General features: G+C 41.8%; 1 protein-coding gene across 4 annotated transcripts in view; it reads right to left on the bottom strand.

The window, feature by feature from the left end:
* Window positions 1-4,776: 4,776 nt before the first annotated feature.
* Window positions 4,777-23,567, bottom strand: part of LOC135096392 (methyltransferase-like protein 27) — a 38,901-nt gene continuing 20,110 nt past the window's right edge. For all 4 annotated transcript variants that reach the window (XM_063997863.1, XM_063997860.1, XM_063997861.1 and 1 more), the window contains 5 exons: window positions 21,960-22,111; window positions 15,747-15,868; window positions 11,014-11,106; window positions 5,197-5,309; window positions 4,777-5,044 (listed from right to left, as the gene is read on the bottom strand). In XM_063997863.1, coding sequence (XP_063853933.1) covers window positions 4,973-5,044; window positions 5,197-5,309; window positions 11,014-11,106; window positions 15,747-15,868; window positions 21,960-22,111 — 552 coding nt within the window. In that variant the 3' untranslated portion in view covers window positions 4,777-4,972. The remainder of the gene's footprint in view (window positions 5,045-5,196; window positions 5,310-11,013; window positions 11,107-15,746; window positions 15,869-21,959; window positions 22,112-23,567) is intronic.

Genomic DNA, 23,567 nt, shown 5'->3' with positions numbered 1-23,567 from the left:
ATCCATTTGTTTTATCGATTCTTGAGCGGCTCTTCCTTTTAGATCGTCAAGGCTACCACGTTGGGTTTTGCTGGTCCCTGCACATGATGGAGTTCAGGGGAATGAGAAGGCCGATAGGCTGGCGGCAGCTCGGGCTACTCCTTGCACCCCCATTCTCTTTTGTGACTTATACTCCAGTGTAAGCGTGGCAGTTCTTGCCAGTTGGCAGGGCAGGTGGGAGGATTTGGTTGCCACCACTAAGATGGGTGAGATAACTTCTGTAACTTTCTGCACATGGATTTATGTCCATGTGCAGGAGCGTCACTCAGAGACTGCATTGGCCAGTCTCCGGACGGGTCGCACACGTTTCCAGATATTGGTGATAGTTGGAGAGAGGGCTCCCTTCCTGGGACATGAGTTCCTTGTGTTTGTGGAGAATGCTGGTCATTTAAACAAATTATAGATTGCCTTTTAACTGTTTTTTTTATTTATTTTCTCAGTAATATAGTATTGGGAAGAACTTCATCCTTGCACAGGGAGAACATGGAGGCAAGTGAGGAAGATACGTAACAACAACACCGCTGGGTCTTGGGGCCTGGCTCACTGGAGTCAGTGTCTTGAGCACATAACGAACAACGCCAGATGCACTTGTCTGGGTCAGTGGGGTCAATACCCACTCACTTTAAATTGAACTAATTAACTAATACATTAATTAATATACCAACCCTCCCATTTTTAGCGCTTAAGTTTTTTTTTATGGTTTTTCCCATTTTCTTTTTTATATGTACATTTTTTTTTTTTTTTTGTGTTTTAAATATTTTAACCATTCCATAATTTTGTTTTCATATTAATATTTTAAGCAGCAATCTTTGTTGCTTTTAAAGTTCCGTTGATTTCCGTTAAGGACTAATGTTTGATTTTTCTTCATTTTAGGAAGGCAAAACTAAAAACAGCAAGAGGGAATTTAATATTATTTGAAGTTTGCACTGGAGTGCAGGCAAAGATTAATCTTGGGACAGTTATGAGAGAGGACACGGTTTTCTTTGTGCCCCCCTCCCCTCCCCCACCCCCCCAAAAAAAAAGCATTCTACAAAACTAAGCTTGATTGGCCTTGGATTTTTTTTTTCTACTTTTATAAGATGGCAGAAAAGCTGCCAGTCTGAATTTCCACCTGTAGGCTTACTGACTTTAGCAGCTTCCCTTATTTCCATATGTTTGTGGCGAAATGGCACCGTCTTGTACCGCTGCCGCCATTGAAGTACCGTATCATCGCCGCCATTGTTCACTGTTGTCGTGACTGCACCCATGGCTCGAGGGACTCCATCCTTCTCCGTTCTTGGGATAGTTCCTGGTGTCTGTTGCACTAGTTACTGTCTTAAGTGGGTGACCGAATCACATTCCCCACTAATTTCTTCAGTATATTTGTCTGCTAATACAGAGTGTGTGTAGACTGCAGACTGAGCTGTGAGTCTCCGGTGCGAGATGTCACTCCTCAGTTCATGTCGCACACAGCCGTGACATGCACCGTTCAAATACCAGCGAATGACAGATCCACGTGTAGTTCGTGGCGGTGGTGATGAAAGGGAGTGAAACAAAATAGTGGTAATGGTGATAAATAAAAATAATAATAAAAAAAAAAATAATAACAATGCATACAACTTCATGGAAAGCAATAAAACAGAAAATGCCGAATAACAATAAAACAAACAAAAAAACTCAGAGGCATAGCACGACTAAACACAAGTGTTATGCCTTTGGCCTGTAACTAAACACAAGTGTTATGCCTTTGGCCTGTAACTAAACACAAGTGTTATGCCTTTGGCCTGTAACTAAACACAAGTGTTATGCCTTTGGCCTGTAACTAAACACAAGTGTTATGCCTTTGGCCTGTAACTAAACACAAGTGTTATGCCTTTGGCCTGTAACTAAACACAAGTGTTATGCCTTTGGCCTGTAACTAAACACAAGTGTTATGCCTTTGGCCTGTAACTTGCTTTTGTTACATAATTTCTAAGGGTGCATTCATTATCACAAGCTTTGAAGGCATGTGGAAACAGAGAGGCATTTGAAACCTTTAACTTCAATCAAACAGAGCAAAGTACGGTAGTACAAATACGTAAAGAATAACACTAAATTCACACAACAAAGACCACTTAATGTTAGAGAATGACACTGAGCCTGCACAGCAAATAGCACTTAATGAAATAGAATAACACTACATATGAGCCTAAATGTTTTAGATCACAAAATATTATATACTGAAATAATTAATACAACATCATTGATAATATGTTCCCATGGCAAAACTTAAGTTTTGCCATACACGTAATAAAGGGTGCATACGAGTTACGTGCACTTTATAGGGCACACTTAACCACGTTATTGTAGTTAATCACCTCACAACAACAATAAATATATATATATATATATATATATATATATATATATATATATATATATATATATATATATATATATATATATATATATATATATATATTTATTATATATATTTATATATTTATTTATATATTTATATATATTTATATATATATTTATTATTTATTTATTCATTTATTTATTTATTTCAGTAAATGTTTCAAAATTAAATAAATTATATACGTGAATATTATGTAAGGAAGTAACAAATACAGAAAAAAATATATTGGTGATCGAAATACAAAGCCTTAAAACACACACACACACACACACACACACACACACTACCCTTGAATGTTAATGTTATTGACCTTGACTCTTACACATGACAAACATTTGGTGCAAACGGATGATGCAGATAATACGATATATGAATGAGATGAGAACTTGTTCCTGAGGACCTTGTGTGAGCAGCACTGTGCTTGCGTGGGCTTCCTTTTTGAAGCAGCTGAGGGGTGGCCGCTCCCTGTCGTCCCCTCGAAGCAACGCCAGTAAGGTCAACGGGAGGAATATTTCCTAAATGTATACTGGTTCGTCAAGGGCGCTCGAGGAAGAGTGTGGGAATAAAAAATGCTATGGTTAGTTTTAGAGATACAGCCAAGCTTCATCCCAGGCAGGCACACAGTTGGGGAAAAATGGCACCGCTGTCCTCGAACCACCAAGCGACAGGCTGTTATTGTGACAAGAGCTGCGTTTTTCACTTACTCATGTTTTCTTGAATTTATTTATTGATCTTTATTTTTCGCTTCTCCACGATCTCCATCAAGGACAACCTCAGCTGTGACCATTTATGTTTCCTTTTGTAAGCGATCGCGACAGTCCAGCAGCAGAGGCTGGTGAAGGAGTGTGTGTGTGTGTGTGTGTGTGTGTGTGTGTGTGTGTGTGTGTGTAGGAGGGACACTGGCCAAGGACAACAAAAATCCAATAAAAAAAATGCCCACTGTAATGTCAGTCCCATAAAAGGGTCAAAGCGGTAGTCAAAAATTGAAGGATAAGTGTGTTGAAACCTCCCTCTTAAAGGAATTCAAGTCATAGGAAGGTGGAAATACAGAAGCAGGCAGGGAGTTCCAGAGTTTACCAGAGAAAGGGATGAATGATTGAGAATACTGGTTAACTCTTGCGTTAGAGAGGTGGATAGAATAGGGGTGAGAGAAAAACGAAAGTGTTGTGCAGCGAGGCCGCGGGAGAAGGGGAGGCATGCAGCTAGAAAGATCAGAAGAGCAGTTAGCATGGAAATAGCGGTAGAAGACAGCTAGAGATGCAACACTGCGGCGGTGAGAGAGAGGCTGAAGACAGTCAGTTAGAGGAGAGGAGTTGATGAGACGAAAAGGTTTTGATTCCACCCTGTCTAGACGAGCGGTATGAGTGGAACCCCCCAGACATGTGAAGCATACTCCATACATGGACGGATAAGGCCCTTGTACAGAGTTAGCAGCTGGGGAGGGGGGTGAGAAAAACTGGCGGAGACGTCTCAGAACGCCTAACTTCATAGAAGCTGTTTTAGCTAGAGATGAGATGTGAAGTTTCCAGTTCAGATTATAAGTAAAGTACAGACCGAGGATGTTCAGTGTAGAAGAGGGGGACAGTTGAGTGTCACTGAAGAAGAGGGGATAGTTGTCTGGAAGGTTGTGTCGAGTTGATAGATGGAGGAATTGAGTTTTTGAGGCATTGAACAATACCAAGTTTGCTCTGCCCAATCAGAAATTTTAGCAAGATCAGAAGTCAAGCGTTCTGTGGCTTCCCTGCGTGAAATGTTTACCTCCTGAAGGGTTGGACGTCTATGGAAAGACGTGGAAAAGTGCAGGGTGGTATCATCAGCGTAGGAGTGGATAGGACAAGAAGTTTGGTTTTGAAGATCATTAATGAATAATAAGAAGAGAGTGGGTGACTGGACAGAACCCTGAGGAACACCACTGTTAATAGATTTAGAAGAACAGTGACCGTCTACCACAGCAGCAATAGAACGGTCATAAAGGAAACTTGAGATGAAGGTACACAGAGAAGGATAGAAGCCGTAGGAGGGTAGTTTGGAAATCAAAGCTTTGTGCCAAACTCTATCAAAAGCTTTTGATGTGTCCAAGGCAACAGCAAAAGTTTCACCAAAATCTCTAAAAGAGGATGACCAAGACTCAGTAAGATCCAGAAGAAGTAAAGCCAGAAGATCACCAGTAGAGCGGCCTTGACGGAACCCATACTGGTGATCAGATAGAAGGTTGTGAAGTGATAGATGTTTAAGAATCTTCCTGTTGAGGATAGATTCAAAAACTTTAGATAGGCAGGAAATTAAAGCAATAAGAGGGTAGTTTCTCGGATTAGAACGGTCACCCTTTTTAGGAATAGGCTGAATGTATGTGTGTGTGTGTGTGTGTGTGTGTGTGTGTGTGTGTGTGTGTGTGTGTGTGTGTGTGTGTGTGTGTGTGTGTGTGTGTGTGTGTGTGTGTGTGCTATCTCTCTCTCTCTGTGTGTGTGTGCTATCTCTCTCTCTCTCTCTGTGTGTGTGTGTGTGTGTGTGTGTGTGTGTGTGTGTGTGTGTGTGTGTGTGTGTGTGTGTGTGTTACAGTACTTTGTAAGTCAGAACGAATCCATCCTTACCACAGAAATAATTAGGGACCACTTTTCGTGTTACCTGTAAAAAGAAATAGTAGGTTAGATTCTCTCTCTCTTTCTCTCTCTCTCTCTCTCTCTCTCTCTCTCTCTCTCTCTCTCTCTCTCTCTCTCTCTCTCTCTCTCTCTCTCTCTCTCTCTCTCTCTCTCTCTCTCTCTCTCTCTCTCTCTTACCCTCGTCCAGTAGTTTCTTTCCTCCAGACTGGCCAGGTGAGGCTCCAGTTTGTCTCTGTACGCGTCGACAATCGTCAGGTATTCATGTCTCATCACAATCACCACCAAGCCACCTGCGGGAGGAGGAGGCAGGGTGCACAAAGGCTGGATCACCGAGGATGTGGAAATATATTATCATATTCTATTCTATTCTATCTTTTTTTTTTTTTTAAAGTTAAGGTTGCAGTAGGATTTCTGGTTCTATTTACTGGAATAATAGCATTAAAGTTACTACTACTGCTAATTTTCTATTACCATTATATCCGTGAAATGTCAATAATAATAATAATAATAATAATAATAATAATAATAATAATAATAATAATAATAATGATAATAATACAACTACATCTACTGCCATTATGACCACTACTTGTGATAGCCTTGTAGATATGTGTGCATGATGTGTACTGTACGAGTACAATTCTCCATAGCCGCTACCGGCGGTGTCCCTCAAGTCACTCAGCCAAGCACCCTCTCATTGAAGGCGCGTCGACACTAAAGTTACCAGACTGGTCTTTTTAGGACAAACACCTCAATTTTGGCTTTTTAAGAAGCATTTGGCCTGAGGATATTTAGTTTGACGTGAATTACCAAATTTTTTTTTTTTTTTTTTTGCCTTTTCTTGAATGTATGGCTTAAATATATTCCATTTGACCACAATAAGCTTATTTTATATGGCGAGTTCATTCGCCGCCTCCCAAGACAAAATTTTTTGTTTTTAACTTAAGTCGAGTGTGTGTGAGTGTCGAGTGTGTGTGTGTGTGTGTGTGTGTGTGTGTGTGTGTGTGTGTGTGTGTGTGTGTATGTGTATTAATTTGAGTGTGTGTATGTTTTTCTTTTTTTGTTACCATGGTAATCCGTTCAATTTGTCCTATTTTCTCTTTTTTCTGTTAAAAACCAATAAAGAAAAATAGAATAAATCAATTATGTGATGTTCATGGGGCGCGAGTTTCAAGGCAGAATTTTGACGTAAATTTTGTTGTTTTTTTACGTGTCTGATGTAATTTTAGACCTCCTATAAACAGTAACCCCTTTAAGTAGGGTTCTGAGTTTAGAAATGCCGTATATTGTGTTGTGATGAGTCAAATTAGTAAAATCTTTTTCCATCCCCCGAACGGTCGTTTTGGTTGCTTATATTTATGTAGAGTGAAACAACAACAACAACAACAACAACAACAAAAACATGGTCTAGAGCAGTGTGATCAACTGCAGGCCAGCGGGCCAACTGATTCAGTGTGGCCAGTGAGCACTAATTGATCAATTTCATGATAAAAAGAAATATTGAACTTTGGTCAAGTTTGTGGAATAATAACGATTAGCTTGTTAAGACATTGGTACTAGAATAACATCATGTCTGCAGAGCGAAAGTCCTTATCATGGTTATAAAGAAGGGATGGATTATATGAACACGGCCACTTCCTTGTGCCAAAAACGTTTTTATAATGTTTTGTTAGTATTTTTACATTCACTCCTGAACACACCAATCTCAATTAGTGTACAATGGATTAGGTTCAGGTTTCAGATGAGACATCGGGAGCTGTATGGCTTCAGGCCTTGTTGTGTAGCATGTACTGTTACAAGTAACTCTCTTCCACTGAGGGTATTGTCACACTGAAATTGAATTCGCGGAATTCGTTTCCGTTTTTTTTTTGGCCCATGAGGAAGACTGACCAAGTGTGTGGCACTTGCATACACAGCTCGCCACTCCAGTCGTCCACTGCAGCTCAGTGCTCAGTACATATCGTATAACATTCGGTAAATTTGAAAGTGGAATTGTATCAGTCGCATCAGTTATAACAATTATTATTATTATTTACATTCATCATTCATATATATTCGCATGTACATCATTCATTGATATTACTCTAATTTTGTTTGATGTTAACAAATGAATGTTTATTTAATAAATTTTGGTGTGGGTATTCCCAATTTAAGCTGCGGGATAGGGCAGACTTTGCTGAAAAAAAAAAAATAAATAAATAAATATGAATATACAGTAGCCTAATATTCAGTACACGGCCTAAAATAATATTGCCCGATTTAATCACAATCTATTAATTTAAGTCTCACTATATGTTGGGTCAAAAATAAAAAAAACATGGATCAATTTAATATAAAGAAAACATACTTCTAATCATCATCATAACTATATGTTATTAACTGAAGAATTATTTTCAAAATAAGCGGAACGGGCGGAAATTGGTGATTTTTGTGGTCTTATGTACTTCATATCTGTATTCAACCAAACCCAGAAGACGACTGATTAGTAGTAATAAATATTATAAATAGAAAAAAATATATATCAATTTTGGTCTTACCACATGAATCTAGTTGAAAAAAAAAAAAAAAAAAAATATCACGTGCCGGAGAGAGAGCAATATACACCTACATTCAACCAAAGGCAGAAGACGACTGAAGTCTTGAGGGGAAACCGTCCTTATTCTGATCAGCTTCTTCCCATCGCCCCAAGAAGTAGTTCCCTTGGCTTTCTAAATAAATTTTCTAAAATCGTTAGCCCCACCAAAACATGTGAAAACACTCCAATAACTTCACTATAATTTCAAAATAACAGTCTCACCGATTAGAGTTATACCAAATATACGAAAGAATTTCCAAGGACGAAATACCTACACGGGTGCCAATTTTGAATTTCCAAATACATTTTAAAGAAAATACAATTTACGAACATTGAAAGTTACTATGACAGAATTTTGTCAATATAATTATTACGGAATAATAATTTACGCTTTCCAGGGTTAACACAGCATATTAAAAAATCTCAGTTCCCATATTATGATATCACTCCGCGTCTTCCTCATGACATGCCATATTTATTTATTTATTTTTTTAAATCATACCTACCCTTCAAGCTTGATAATATAAAGTCCCCAGTGTTTAGCCAGCTTTCCTTGACTTCCCAGTGACCTATACATTATGTGGCATCTGCTAATGTGTTTGAATAATGCTAACATGCTCTAATAATCTTTAAATTTTAATTGTTGTACCGCTAAATATATATAAACTTTGCGGCTGCTGTTATGACAGCCTGTGCTATTGCGTGTCAGAAACAAGTCATCGGCGTGCCACGTTTGGCACACGTGCCAGGGGTTGCCCACCCCTGGTCTAGAGAGAGAGAGAGAGAGAGAGCACATCGAGTCAGTTCAGAGAGATCGCAGTCCGTTCAGAGCGTCAGTTCATATCTGTAATCAAATGTGTCTCGGTATCACGCGTGTACATCCTGTCCATCATTAAATCAAGAAAAACTCTCATAATTTGTGTCTTATTCGCACAATGTACCATAATACAAACCACTACCCACGACCTCCACGCTACCAACAATTTGCAGCTACTACCACGTCCTCCAGAGCAGCCACTACCATTCCAAATCCTCATCAATACAGGAGTGGCAAGAACATCATCGGAAACAGTGGTGGCCAGTCTATCAGATACAAAAAAGTAAAAAAAATTGGCTTTTTACTGCAAATTTTTTTTTTTTTTTTGTAGTGCGCTTGGCCTTATTACCCATTTATTTATTTTTTTGTTGCCTTTGGCCTTTTCTGCTTCAGTAATGTGAAAACTATGGTTCACGCTATGAATCATGAGGAGAGAGAGAGAGAGAGAGAGAGAGAGAGAGAGAGAGAGAGAGAGAGAGAGAGAGAGAGAGAGAATCACTCCTTACTGCTGGCATCATCTAAGTCAAGCACAAAACGTTCAATGAAGTGATTTATGACTGTCATTCTCTACGAACTCGTCTTCTATTTTCTGTGTGTGCGTACGCATTTTTGCCAGACTGTTGCAGATCATTCATTTATGGCCTCTCTTGATGTTGTTGAGGGTTGCAAAGTTTCTAGTCGCTGTTTGAATTTACCACACGAATGTAATTTTGATTTGTGACCACATCAGCTCAATGGCATTCAACTGGCAGTGATATGGAGGCAGTCTCACAACCTGGCGTCCATGCAACTTAGCGACGATGTCAGTGGTGTATGTTTGTTGATCACAGTTACCTTTCATAATGTCTAGCAGCTCAGCTTTTGTGTGTTCCCAGTTGTGAGAAGTGTTATTTTCTTCAAGTCATTTAATTATTTCCAACTTTCTAGAACACTGTGTTGGCGCTTTGTTGGTTATTTCGTTATGATATGAGGCATTACCCATCACTGTCAATGAGCGGGATGGGATCAATTTCTTCTCAAACCATACGAGAAAGAGTTCATGATTCATAGAGTTACGGAAATCCCAATAAGGCTGTGTTTTGATTGAAACGGTTTGGCACAAATCCACACGCTCCACCAGCGTGGATAATTATAAATCTGGTCACCTCCCAGTTTTCACTTTCGGGCCTATATTATCCTCAGGATAGTCCAGCACTTTGTTACACATTCATTCTGATTCATCCAAGTTTCGCTGAGATAAATCCCAGATCGTGGGTTGTCTGCTTATCTAATTTCTTTCACGATTCTGAAGTATTTGCAGCTTGTGACGACAATGTCCTCTCCATAATTATTTTTTCTTGTACTTTCAACCTTATTATAACAGATACCCATCTTTTATTAGTCTATGATGTTTGAGAGCCGTTAAAAATTACTGGTGCCTACTTTACTTTTGGTAGTAGTAGGTCTTTCACAGTGAGAATCTCACCCCTTTCATAAAACCCTGAAATTACTCGACGCACACATGCCTCATCAAAACTGTCAACACTGTCCATTACAGGCGAGAGCCTTTTCCTCTTCGAAGGCGGTGAGTGCAGGCCACCCTTCTTGATTTCCTTCTTGAAGCGCTCCAGAGACCGCACGGACATCCCTGTAGCCTTTGAAATCGCTGCCTCTAGTTCCGTTTCATTCATGGTGGTGTAAACCTCATTGCGGAGAAGTTCATGACACGCAGCGCCATGACCTCGCCGCTGCTTCATGGCCGACCGTTCCTTCCAAACTGTGACCCCTTTGCTATTGGAGGAGCTGCAACAATGCCGAAGACCCACAGCTTTTGTTTCAGTAAACAAAAGAAGTGCTTCATTAATCACATTTATGTTATTATTCATATAATAATTTCTATCTATGATATTGTAGTGAAAACATTCGTAAACTCCTCACTGGAAACTTACCGCAAAGTAACAGTCGGTGTAAATACCAGCTCGGGTCACAACTGGGGTAGCGGGGATGGAAGAACTTTGGCCTCTTCACAGGACTCTTTTTGAAAATGAGGCCACATTCCCACATGCCAGGCCTTATAAATGGCCTTTCCCTAAATGCTGCTGTAACATGCTGTATATTGTTTCTTTATCTCAACAGGAACTTTCTGCTGCACAACTTCAAAACCTTTCATGGCCTGCTGTGGTATACGAGTATACATTTAAATCAGGGGATCACTTTTTGACTTGCCAAACTGGCAAGTCCCTTTGTCACAGTTTTCACTCGCTGATGGCACTGCCTGCCAGTGTCACTTCATGCCTTAGGAATGACGCAGCCTGTCATCACTCCTTCCCTTGTTCCTTCTTTACTAATTCTATGAGGATTTTCTAAACCTCTGAGTTTTCGTTCCCTTCCTGGAACATCTACTACTACTACTACTACTACTACTACTACTACTACTACTACTACTACTACTACTATTAACACCGTTATTTTTACTAGTCCTAATATTACCAATAGCACCAGCAACACTACTACTAATTCCATCATTAGCACTAATATCACCACCACCACTACTACCACTACTACTACTACTACTACTACTACTACTACTACTACTACTACTACTACTACTACTATTACTGACCTGGTTTGGTGGCGGTGATCATGTCGTCCACACTCGTAACAGGCAGATGACCCTCTCCAAACCCTCCCACCACTGCCACAACATCATAGGTTCCTGCAGGGCGTGAGGAACGTGGTCAGTAATGCACAATTCAGTTCAGTTCAATTCAATATTTTATTGTTGAAATCAGCTACGTGTCAACCAACTAAAAGACTGTCATGAAGACAGCGCATGAGGCGGCCCCCTAGTCCGGATGTATCATAAATGTACATATTGATAATAATAATAAATAATAATACAAATAACAGCAATAGCATTAATAATAATAATAATAATAATAATAATAATAATAATAACAATAACAACAATAGCATTAATAATAATAATAATAATAATAATAATAATAATAATAATAATAATGATAATAATAATAATAATAATAATAATAAAATATTAAAGATGATAATAGTAATGATAATTATAATATTATTCTTACTTAATGTCAATGTCTACTTTGCTCACTCACTACTTAGTTTGAAGGAACTTGGGCTAGGCAGCCTTTACTTGTCTAAATAATAATGGCATTAGAAATATTAAAGTATTAGAAATAATATTAATGATAATGACAACATTATTATCATACAATGTCAGTGTTCACATTGCTCACTCACTACCTTGCTCAGAGGACCTTGGGCTAGGCATCCCTTACGTGTCTGAAGACTAATGGGTCAGCGAAGTGTTTCACCATGAAGGACATATTACACACACACCACTTTTCCGGAATTTCTGTAGCTTATAACAGCCGTGATGAAGTGGCGGTAAGTGTGTTTGTTGGTCTCACCACACAGCCTGCACTCAGTACCGGCAATTTTTTCAGTATGGGTTGTTATGGAGTCATGAGTTGTGTTCCTGTCATGGACGTCCTCATCTGGCTGATGTATCACTTCCCACAGATATCTGTATCCTATTCACAATCTTGAGTATGAGGTCTGTAGTTGCCGGGTGTGCATTCCGAGAGCAATGCAATCCGGTGGTTTCCCGTCAGTTAGGTCGAGGTACCGCCGCAAGGACGGCTTCTCATGTGCGCATGCGATGTAGGCATTGTAGTTCTCCACCCCCCGCTTCCTGACGATGAGCTTGAGTTGGGCAATGGGTCTGGTAGGCTATATTCGTTCTGTTCGTGCCTTGGTTGGCCAGCCTGTCAGCCTCTTCATTTCCACAGAGGGATGGACACCAGGCTAAGTGGAAGGTGCGTTGACCATCATCTATAGTAGCGTTGATGTGCCCACAGATGGAGTTTACAAGCTCCCTGTGCTTGTGATTGTGATGACGTTGTTCTGTATACTCTCTATTTTCTTTGTTTGGATTTTCTTGGCATCAGTTAAGTTATTTAAGTGGCAATCGATGAGAGAGCGTATCATCATGATATATAACATTGATGACGTTGTTCTGTATACTCTCTATTTTCTTTGTTCGGATTTTCTTGGCATCAATTAAGTTATTTAAGTGGCAATCGATGAGAGAGCGTATCATCATGATATATAACATTCTCAGAGAAATGACTGAAGCACCAATGTTGCCTCCAGCCACCCTCTGTAGGATACTGAGTCTACTATTGCATGCCTGCTGCAGGGCTTGGGTCTGTTAGTTGTAGTGTCCTAGTGAAACTTCATTGTATTTGCTGGGTGCTTCTGCCAGGGAGGAAACCGCATAAGTTTTTCCTAAGGTGTGGTGTAATGGTGTGCTGCAGTCTCTTAAGGAGCATCCTCTCAAATACTTTTCAGATGCATGAAGTTAGGGATATTGGTCTCATTTCTCTGTTCTTCCCTGGCTTGGGTACAGGAATGATGATGGCGTACCTCCAAGCACCTGGAAGCTTCTTGTTGGCCCATATGAGATTATAGAGGCCTAGGATGGAATTTCCTTTCAATGATGCCAGGAGGTTAAAAAATCATAAGTATTGGCGTCGAGTCCAGGAGCAGCGGACTTTCTGGGCCTGACCGCTGTTCTAACCTCATTTCCTGTGAATGAGATCTGGTCTGTAAGACGACCTGCCAGCAGTGCCATCTCGATTTCAGTTTGTCTGTGATTGTGGCTTTTACGTAAGACCAGACTTCTAGTGGCAATTCATCATAGCTGGACGCTGAGGCCCACTTGTCAATGAGTTCGTTTGCCTTTCCTGTGGGATCAGGATGCCTTCGGTCCTTTTTTTTCTTTCCACTGATGATGTGCATACTTTTGACAATTTCTGCTGGGAATGTTCTGAGGATGGTGTACTGGATGTAGTTGTTCCAATCCCTTTCTTTTGTCGCATGTTTGATATCTTGCGCCTGCTTGGCCATGTGCTGCAGTATGACTTGGTTACTGTGAGTAGGATTTGAAAGGAATGTAGCTTTGACTTTCTTACATGCTTTGTTCTTTTCACAGTGACATCGTTGTAGCACCGAGTGAGTGCTACTTTTTTGGGGGTCTTTTTTTTTTGGCCATCCAAATTTGTATCTTATTTCGTTGATAATTCTCTCAGTATTCAGAGTCAGATCTCTTTCGAACTGCTCAGCCGTGGGATTGGACTTTTAAACAAGGTAGCTATCGTATAATTTCTGGAGTCGGTCCCTTGTTCTCACTTTGTTTTGGAAGAATTTATAGCCGCTTCCGGACTTGTCTGTCTCTGACATGGAGAATGGCAGGTGCAGGTGTTAAGACCACAAATCCCGCCACTCTCACAGCTGCCACTGGCTACGGTCAGCTTCCTTAACCTGCCTCCTGTGCAGAGTAGTGCAGGGCCTAACTATGGGTTACAAGGCCCTTCTGGTTTCTTGCACTCTGTTAACAGACGGTCATGACATCAGGTTCTACTCCTCTTCTCGGCCACCACCACCTGGGTCAGCCTCCCTACACTGTCACCTCCGCTGCAGTATATGCGGAGCTCACATTCACCTCAACAGAGTCCTTCTGGCCTCCTATGGTGAATTACACAAATGAGGTCGTCAGCCTGTTTTACTTCCCACAGGCAAGGGAACACCACAACCGCCAAATTACTCCAACAGCTGGTAAAGAATTGACAGCCACGTTCTAGGAGGCACAGCCACGACAAACGACAAACACACATAAGGATTATAATATTCTAGGGACTAACGCCCTCACAGACAACAAATGAGTCCACTCACTCTCATAGAATATTGCCTCCTTCTGCTGGACAATACTACATTCATCTTCCCTGAAGACCGGCCATTGCCATCCGTGGAAGAAGTATACTTCACTGCACCGCAGTGTAATGGTAGTCCTTTAGGTCCAGAATCCTTAAAGGAACACTGGAGCCCAGTAACATTTAACAGTGCAACAAATACAAGAACAAACTGCCCACCGACAGAAGGGGAGGGTCCGCTGACCGCTCCGAAACGCCAATACTCGACTAGCAATCGAGGAGTCAGTGTGCTAACCACGGGACACCAAGCAGGGGCTGACGGGGAAGGTTCGTCACCACATCAGTCTGGCTTGGCAGGTAATACTCAGCCAATCTGATGACTGACATGTTACTTACCCATAATAGCAGTGGTGTTACTGTCACTAACTTATATACAAACCTATCTAATTCACGCCCTCTAACCTGTATGCATATCCCCTAATTCGTATCAGCTTTCCTCCTTGTATGTGTGCGCTCACTCTGCTTGCTGGCATCCAAACGACTGAGCCCGGAGCAGGGGTTGGCGCTTAACGCCAACCCCTGCTCCATATATATATATATATATATATATATATATATATATATATATATATATATATATATATATATATATATATATATATATATATATATATATATATATATATATATATATATATATATATATATATATATATTTCTTCCACACAATCGAATCTTTTATTATATAGATAGAAGTGTGGATGAAGGTGAACACCGCGATGGCGGCAAAAATGCATGTCCACCGTCTTTAAAGCCTGGGTGAGTGGGGTCAGTGTCTTGGGCACGAACAACAACAGACGCACTGGTCTGGGTCAGTGGCGTCAGTACCCACTCACTTTAGGTCAAATTAATGAATTAATTAATGAATTAATGCATTAATGAAATGCATTGATACCAACCCTCTCATTTTTAGTTCTTCCCATTTCCTTTTTTATTTGTATAGTTTTTAGTGTTTTGATATTTGTAATCATACCATAATTTTGTTTTTATATTAATATTTTAATCAACATTTTTAGTTGCTTTTAAAGTTCCGTAGTGGCGCCATATGACCGCCACGCTGCGGCACCACAGCATAGGCCAACCACCCAATCCTAACCTCGCTGCTCTCCCTCCCTGGTCAGGCAGGCGTGGTGCCACGTGGCATGCTTTATTTGTCGTTCATTACAAGCGTGTAATGTTTATCAGAAAATCACCTGTCCCTTAATACTACCCATTTCTTTATGAGATACTACAATGTTCCAAAACCTGAAGAAATCGTGAGTGAATACTTTACAATGTATAACGCACCTCAAAATGCACACTGTGTGTAGAACATTGTCGACTTAGAAAATATTTTACTTTCACCTCTACCAACATCCGCGGATGCTCGTGTTGCACCCTGTATTTCTGAAGGAATGAAGATAAATCTTACTTGTGACTGGTGAAAATTTATAGGATTTGTTCTCTCTCTCTCTCTCTCTCTCTCTCTCTCTCTCTCTCTCTCTCTCTCTCTCTCTCTCTCTCTCTCTCTCTCTCTCTCTCTCTCTCTCTCTCTCTCTCTCTCTCTCACCTCGAGGGATCTTGGTTTCGCAAACAGCATTTCCCATATAATCTTGGTAGATCTTGCAATATACGCCTTTCTCCCGCAGTATCTGTAGCATTCCTGGAGAAGGTTCCACGGCATCCAAGAATCTATAGGGAGGGAGAGGAGGAGCTCCGTAAATTTGTTGGCGGGGTAATTGTAGTATATGTATTATATATATTATTGCCACTACTACTACTACTTCTACTACTACTACTACTACTACTACTACTACTACTACTACTACTACTACTATATTCCGTCCTCGAACTTTATTGATGCAAGTCCCTCCTCCTGGGTGGAGCACGTGATGGGATCAAGGTTCTAGCCTGCTACTAGATAGCAGTGATCAGCTGAAAGCGTCCATTTTACAGTGTTTCATTGTTTATTTACCAACACACAAACTATTTGCTTTTAGTGCATGAAAACCACTTCTTCACCGTCTGTACTAAATGTCTCATCAGTTGAACACTAAAGGCAGCGTACGCAACACTTCATGGGAAGAAGTCACTGAGTGAAAAGTACACAGGCTTGTAAACTTGTGAGCGGACGAGGGGATGATATTAGTCATTTCAAGGTGCTTTGAAACATCTGGACTGCAAACATGGTCACCTGAAACATGGGAAAGGAAGCTGCCTGGCCAGCGTTAATGCCCAGTGGGACCATAAGGCCCAGCCGGCCAGGCCTGTGGCTTATTGCCCTGTGGCATTAGGGTGGGTCACTGATGACAGGTCAAACACGCCTTGCATTGCTGTCACGGTGTTTTATCCTTTAACTGTAATGCTTGATCAGGAATCGTTATATTATGTACTTACTGCTGCACTACGGCAAGAATATACCATATTGTTTGGTAGGGCAGCCTAGTACCCAGAAGATGGAAGAGGCTAAAGTAATCAGGAGGCTTGAGTTGGAAGTTAAAGCCGATGAAAAGAGATTGGAGGCTGTGGACGATAAGGAAGCCAAGAGGCATAAGGCTGAGGAGAAGGCGAAGTTACTTGAAGCAGAGAAGGAGGCAAGAATGTGGGAGCCAGATGGTGAGAAGTTTGGAGTGAATATCTGAGTTTGATGAAATGAAGGTGACAGCGATTTGAGAGAGAAAGCAGCAGTTTGATTGGCCTCGTAAGAGATGGGTTGGCTTTGTTGCTAATATGTTGAAGGACAAGGCCGTAGAAGTCTATGACTGGATGTTAACAGATGGTTTGGAAGATGAGTTAAAGACTCACATTATGAAAGCCTACCAGCTACGACTGGAGGCGTATAGGCAACATTTTCGAGGAGATAAGAAAAGACCTGGTGATTCTTACCTCGAGTGTGCTCTATACTTCGGGGTAGCTTTTGGAAAGTGGTTTGCTTTCGAGCAGTCCAACTATGGACCTGGAGTTGATGGTCATGGAGCAGTTTTTTTTAATGTAGCAGAGAAAGAGATTGTTCAATTGCTACGCGAGAAAAGGTTTAAAAGCCTAAAGGATGTTGCTACTTTGGCTGATAACCATGAACTATTCCACCGGCCTGTGTCTTGCTGGACAAGTTGGGTGTCGAGTACAGCCAGAGACGACTTGCCGGAAGGCGCGGTTAGCGCCTGCTCGGTGTGAAATCTCCGTCATAGAAGTGGCGGTGGATGTAGATTTGCCAGGACGAGTCCTGCTGGTAATAAATCTCCACCCAGTCCCCAGAGGAGACAAACTGGGAGCATGATGCACAGCACTCCCTCGTATAATATGATATAATATGTAGCCTATGTCATTATTGGAATAATACAAGATACCTTAAGTTTAATTGCTCTGAGCTCGTGACAGTCACATGTCCTAAGTCCCACTAGAAGCCGGTGGCATCCATTGTATCACATGACCGAGGCCAGGAGAATGGAGGATGTCCGTTCAGTGTTTGTTAATATATTGATACCTCACCGACCCCGTGAGATCTGGTTTGGAATGGGACTGTCCATTTTTTGTGCGAGGCACTGTTGAGGCTGCCTGGGTTGAATACTCCGTGATTGTATTGCGTGATACGGTGGCCCAGCAGTCTTTGCGTAGAAATGTTACTGGGAGGCGTGCAGCCTCCGATAAGGCTGTGCTGTGCCGTGGGATAGGCGCAGTAGAAAGCTACGAAACTGCGATGAAAATCAAGTGCCCGCTAGTGACCGCAGAGGCGCGGATGGCACTAGCGGAGGACCTGCCAGTCTGCCAGTCTCGGGTGTTGATTTCCTTTCAGGGAATGACCTGACAAGTGGAAGAGTCTGGGTGAGGCCTCCCTCTGCGGAAAGAGTTTCGGGTAGGGGGACAGTTGCTGACACTTGCACCAAACTAGGAACGCCGCGAGAGGAATGCAGAGTAGGTGTTGATGCGATGCGCAGTTGGGGCAGAGTGCCCAGAGGACTGTGCCACTGCTGGCAATGGTTTGGGAGAACCAGGATTAGGCTCGTCCTAGAGTCAGTGCTGGGGCTGACTGCACTACGGCAGAGCCACAGCAGGAAGCACATGACTTGGCTGGGGGTGTTGCCGAGGGGGAGGCCACAGTATTGCGTTTCGAAAATTTGTTTGTTGGTTTACGTCACCCAGCGGACCACATCAGAGGTGGCGCTCAGGAGGAGTTGTCACCTGGTTCGGAGGCTGTGGGTCTTCGGTACGCAGTCAGGTCCTCAGTCTGTTGTGTCTGGAGTGCCAGGGGTCACTGGCGAGGGCGGGGAGACTCCCAATTCTGTTGAGGAGATGGGAGTATTCTACCTTGCAGAGTCTACCGGAGGCAGGGAGCAGGCTATTCCCCTGCCGTGATCAAACACGGTGGGTGTTAGTTTGCACAGTGAGCCACCCCTCTTGTTAGCTGAGCATATAACTGCCAGTGTACCTGAGGAGGGTTCTGTCTCTCAGGGATGTGTTGGCCCTTTCCTTGCCAAGGCAGGAGTGAGCGTTGAGAAACTAAGGGGGTCAGGAGGAGTTTGTATTGAGTAACAATTTCCTGAATGGCCGATGGGAAGAAGAGGGCGGAGGGAAGATGCTCCAATTTGTTGTCATCCTAACTGAAGGAGGAACAGGTGCAGTTAACACTTGGTGTCCCAGTGATTGGTTATTTTGGAGTCGGCAAGACTCCGGAGCAGTTGCGGCGGTTTTGGTGGCTTGGTGTGGCTACGTTTGTTAAATGTTGCCGCTTTGGTCAGGTGGTCAAAGCCTGATCGCTTCCTGTTTGGCGCCCTGCTCTGTCGTGTTAGGGCAAATATGATCCCCTGCACAGGAATGGTAATGGATGTTGTGGGACCGATTCCTCCTTCCTGAGTGAGTTGTGAGAATGTTTTGACTGATGTTGACGTTACGGTGCGACGTCGGAAGCGGTATTGAGAGAGGCTGCCGGTTGTGAGTTATTGTTTGCTGCTCGTGAAGCAACCAGTGTTGTTGGGGGCTTCGTGTGGACAAGTCGTCCGTGAATGTTAGGTGCTGGGCCCGTGTAGTACAGTATATGATGAGTGGTGCTGGTCTTCTCTAGAGGACAAGGAGACGGGTCGGAGAAGAGTGAATTGCACTCGGGAGCAGTTGCTGGGACCTGTTGAGTTGGCCCAGTTGTACTTTGGCCAGACTCGGTTTGGAGACGGAGTTTGGTGAGTTTGAATGGCCAAATGCGGGAGTTTTACCTCCAAGTGCGGGAGTGTGTGTTACTTCCTGTTAAGGGGCAGCCGTCAGCTCGTTATGGGGACTCGTCAGGGAAGGGCCGGGAGGAGAAGCTGCTTGTAGTAGTATCGTTGTGCCTGACTGTGAGAGACGAGCTTGGCCATGTCACACCAAAGAAGTACAATTTTATTTGAGTAGGAGCAGGCAGGTGACCTCTCTTGTTTTCGCCGAAGAAGTGGCATTTTTTGTTTACTTGCTTTATGGATGTAACATGGAGGCTCCAAGGAGCGAGGAGCGAGCAAGCTTGAGTAGAGATGAGGGCAGTGACGGCTTGTCAGAGGAGAGGAAGCAGTGTGTTCTCCAATGATAAGTCGTGACAAAACCATAGAATTGGTCCTGCTTTGTGGCTCACAAGTGGGTTTCATTTAGCCAGAAGGTGAGTTACATGGTGGTGTTGTGCTGAAGCACCGTGATGCTATGGCGTCTGGTGTGCGTGTTGACTGTGAAGAAGACGCAGGATCGTCGTTACTAGGTAACTATTGTGTTGATGTTGTTGTGAGGGAAAGAAACAGGAGTTGGGCACATAGTAGAAAGAGGAGAGGTGAGAGTAATTGATGTAGTAGTGAAGGTAGAAGCACGAGGAGACGAAGGAGCAAGAGAAGAAAAGAATAAAAAGTCACAGGAGAAGCTGGAGCAGCAGTAGCTGGTGGAGTAAAGGAAATATAAATAAGATACCCTGTATGAGGAAGTTCTCACGCCAACGTCGCCGTGGAGGCCACAGGTCCTGTGTGAGAGGCAGAGGCAGATCTCGTAGTAATAGAAGAGGAGGAAGAAATGGCACAGTGTCTTGAAGTAGGGCTAGGTTGAGGCCTTGTTCTTGTTATTGTTGTTGTAATATTTTGTAGTTTGTGCCCATAAGTGAGTTATAACTTTGCCCTGCTGATGTTGAGTTCTATTGTATTTACGGTGGCCGGTAGATGCACACTGTGTGCCGTCGCGTAGTTTTAAAGAGGCGAATTGAAAAAAAATTGCTGTGGCCATATTTTGACTGGGAAGCTCTCCATACTTTGTTAAGATACCTTTTGTACCTTTATCATCCTCCCTAACTGACCATCACCCCTCACCAAGCCTGTAGGCGTGCCGAGGGTACGGGTCCCATTCCCGACCTGACCGTAGTAAAGGGAGGATATCTCGCCAGGCAAAGAATATCCATAACGCGTGAAATGTGAAGTAAATTGTGTGCATATAAAATGAACAAAACCTCAATAGTATAAATGTTTCATCACATAAGAAATAATTGTAAAGAATATAAAACACGTATTTTATTGACTTTTAAATCACAAGTGAATAAAGTATTTAAAATTGTTGCATACATGCGATCTAGCTATTTATTTTCATGATATCTGATGAAATACAGCAAGTTATGCACATTAACAATAAAATAGTTTTGTGTGTCAAAACACAAAACCTCCGACTCTGCGTATGTTTTGCTCCCTTTGTAGACTCACACATTCCCTCTTAAGTCATGTCAAACCTCAATGCACTCAAATCTCCTGCGTCGCATCCCTCAGTCTCCTCATTGCCCTATAGCTATCTTGTATGGACCTTTGAAGTTGGCCCAGCGAGTGCCATAGTGAGCGTTAGTCTACGCGGTGTAACACCAACTATCGCAACTTTCGGCGCCTAAAATCATGGAAATAATAAGAGGTGAATAGCAAAATGTATCAATTTTGTGTTTTCTAATCATTCTACACTCTAGAGTACGAGACGAACAATGCCAGACGTACAATTTTCGGTCAATGGGGTCAGCGCCCCTCACTTGTAATTAGTAGCCTGCATAATTGTAGTTTTGAGTTTTATTCTTTTATTCTTTAGAATTTGAACTACATCTTATTTTCTTGTTACTTTAAACCATATATATATACATATATATATATATATATATATATATATATATATATATATATATATATATATATATATATATATATATATATATATATATATATATATATATATATATATATATATATATATATATATATATATATATATATATATATATATTATACTCATAGAGAGAGAGAGATAGAGAGAGAGAGAGAACGTGGTAGGGAGTCTGACTACAATGCAAGTTGTCCAGGTTTCTAATCCTGACGACGGCAGGATTTTTTGAACGCTCACAATAGAGTACAGCACACCCTTTACATAATATTCGAATTTTTATGCAATTTTAATCTGGTGCCATATGACCTTAGTTGTTGTGGCGTTTAACAAGAAACTTTCTAATCACTTCACTTCATTTCCTTAAAAATTAATAACTTTCACTAGACCCTGTTAAACTATCGCTTGAATATTGAAGAACACCATTGAAAACTCCAACGACCTTCATTGAAATCCGGGAAACCCTTTAGTGTGATATATTCTGATTCAAATGTTTATCAAGACTTCTCTCAATAAGAGAGAGAGAGAGAGAGAGAGAGAGAGAGAGAGAGAGAGAGAGAGAGAGAGAGAGAGAGAGAGAGAGAGAGAGAGAGAGAGAGAATACCCCAATATACAAGGAGACTTTTGTTCGTTTCCTCCATACTTCCACTTGTCTCACCTGAAGCCAGCTTGGGCCAGCATCGTGCCCAGCTGTCCCGTGCCCGCCGCCACGTCCAGGACACGACACGTGGACCGCAAGTGCAGCGGGATATGGCTCAGTGTCTCATCAAAGGCAATCTGTGGACCGTTGTATGTCCCGGGCACCATCAGCTGTAGTGGGGAAGGACAAGGACGTGGAGGAGGAGGGATGATGTTATAACGAGATAAGGAAGGAGAGAGATAGTGTGAAAGGAATTTAAATACTTGAATTGCATAATCATACATTAATGTTATTTTTTGAGTTTCTTTTTTACTATTGATTATGCACGCCGCCACCACCACAACTATCGCCACTACAAACAACGCCACCACTACCATCACCACCAACACCTCGACCATCATCACCACCAACACCTCGACCACCATCACCACCCACACCGAGGCCAGCATCACCACCAACACCACGACCACCATCACCACCACCACCACTACCACCACAACAACCATCACAACAACCAACAGTAACAACAACACCACCTCTGAAATTGAAACCCCTGCACTCATTCTGATATATATATATATATATATATATATATATATATATATATATATATATATATATATATATATATATATATATATATATATATATATATATATATATATATATATATGCCTAAGATTGAATTGTGGGCAGAGGTAGATACACTCGGAAAAAATATTTCCTACATCATCAGCGGCTGCTCTGCTATTTACTGTAGCCATCGGATACCCACGTGGACCGCTACTTTTTTTTTTTTTATCGTGTTTTTATTCCGTAACTGCCACATGTAGGCCTACTCGCTTGTTGCAGTTTTCCTTTTAGTTTTATGTTCGGACGAGCATGTTCTCATATTCTCTCCTTGTGATACCAGCACCACCAGCACCACCAGCACCACCATCTACTAGGTTTTAAAATCGGATAAAAGAAATGAAAGAAGTAATACATAAAATCATGAAATAAAATGAAAGATGTGTGCCTAGAAAAAAGAAAAAAGAAATAGTTACATGGGGCGTAAGTAGTGAACAGAAGAAGTGAGAGGAAGGAAGAAAGGAGATGGGAAGAGAGAGAGTAGAAAGGTTAGCAGAACGAAGGATGTAGACTCAAGATGCTTGATGAATGTCTGGCTGCTTCTCCCCCGAGTTTTAGTATAGAATCCCCCAGCACGTAGTCATCCCTCTTCTTCATTTAAATTCCCTTGCTTCCTATTGTCCCTTAATTTTGAGTCCTACCCGTCATTTAGTTGAAAAGTTCATCTTGTTTGTAAGGTAGTCAGAATTCATCCAGCCCCCATAGTTCGATCAGTTATTTTCGAAAGATAACCTTTTATTGTGAACGCAAAGACAGTGTGAGCTAAGGGTGGTTGCCCCCCATTCCTCCCCCTCCCTCACTGCATGAGTCACTGCCATAGCTGTGGACCCAAGCTACATTCCTATGCCTCAGTCATTGTCCATTTTTGGCTAGAGAGCTGGACGTGCATCTCAATGCACTATGAGGCTTGGAAAATATGTGTGGATTTAATTTTAGAGGGTCTTTACTTTCATAAGATATTATTTGTCTAGAAAAGCAGTGAGCCCCTGCTGATAA

Source organism: Scylla paramamosain, unplaced genomic scaffold, assembly GCF_035594125.1.
Source record: "Scylla paramamosain isolate STU-SP2022 unplaced genomic scaffold, ASM3559412v1 Contig4, whole genome shotgun sequence".
Lineage (NCBI taxonomy): Eukaryota > Metazoa > Arthropoda > Malacostraca > Decapoda > Portunidae > Scylla > Scylla paramamosain.
The sequence above is the reverse complement of the archived record's forward strand: the minus strand, read 5'-3'. Positions and strand labels throughout refer to the sequence as shown.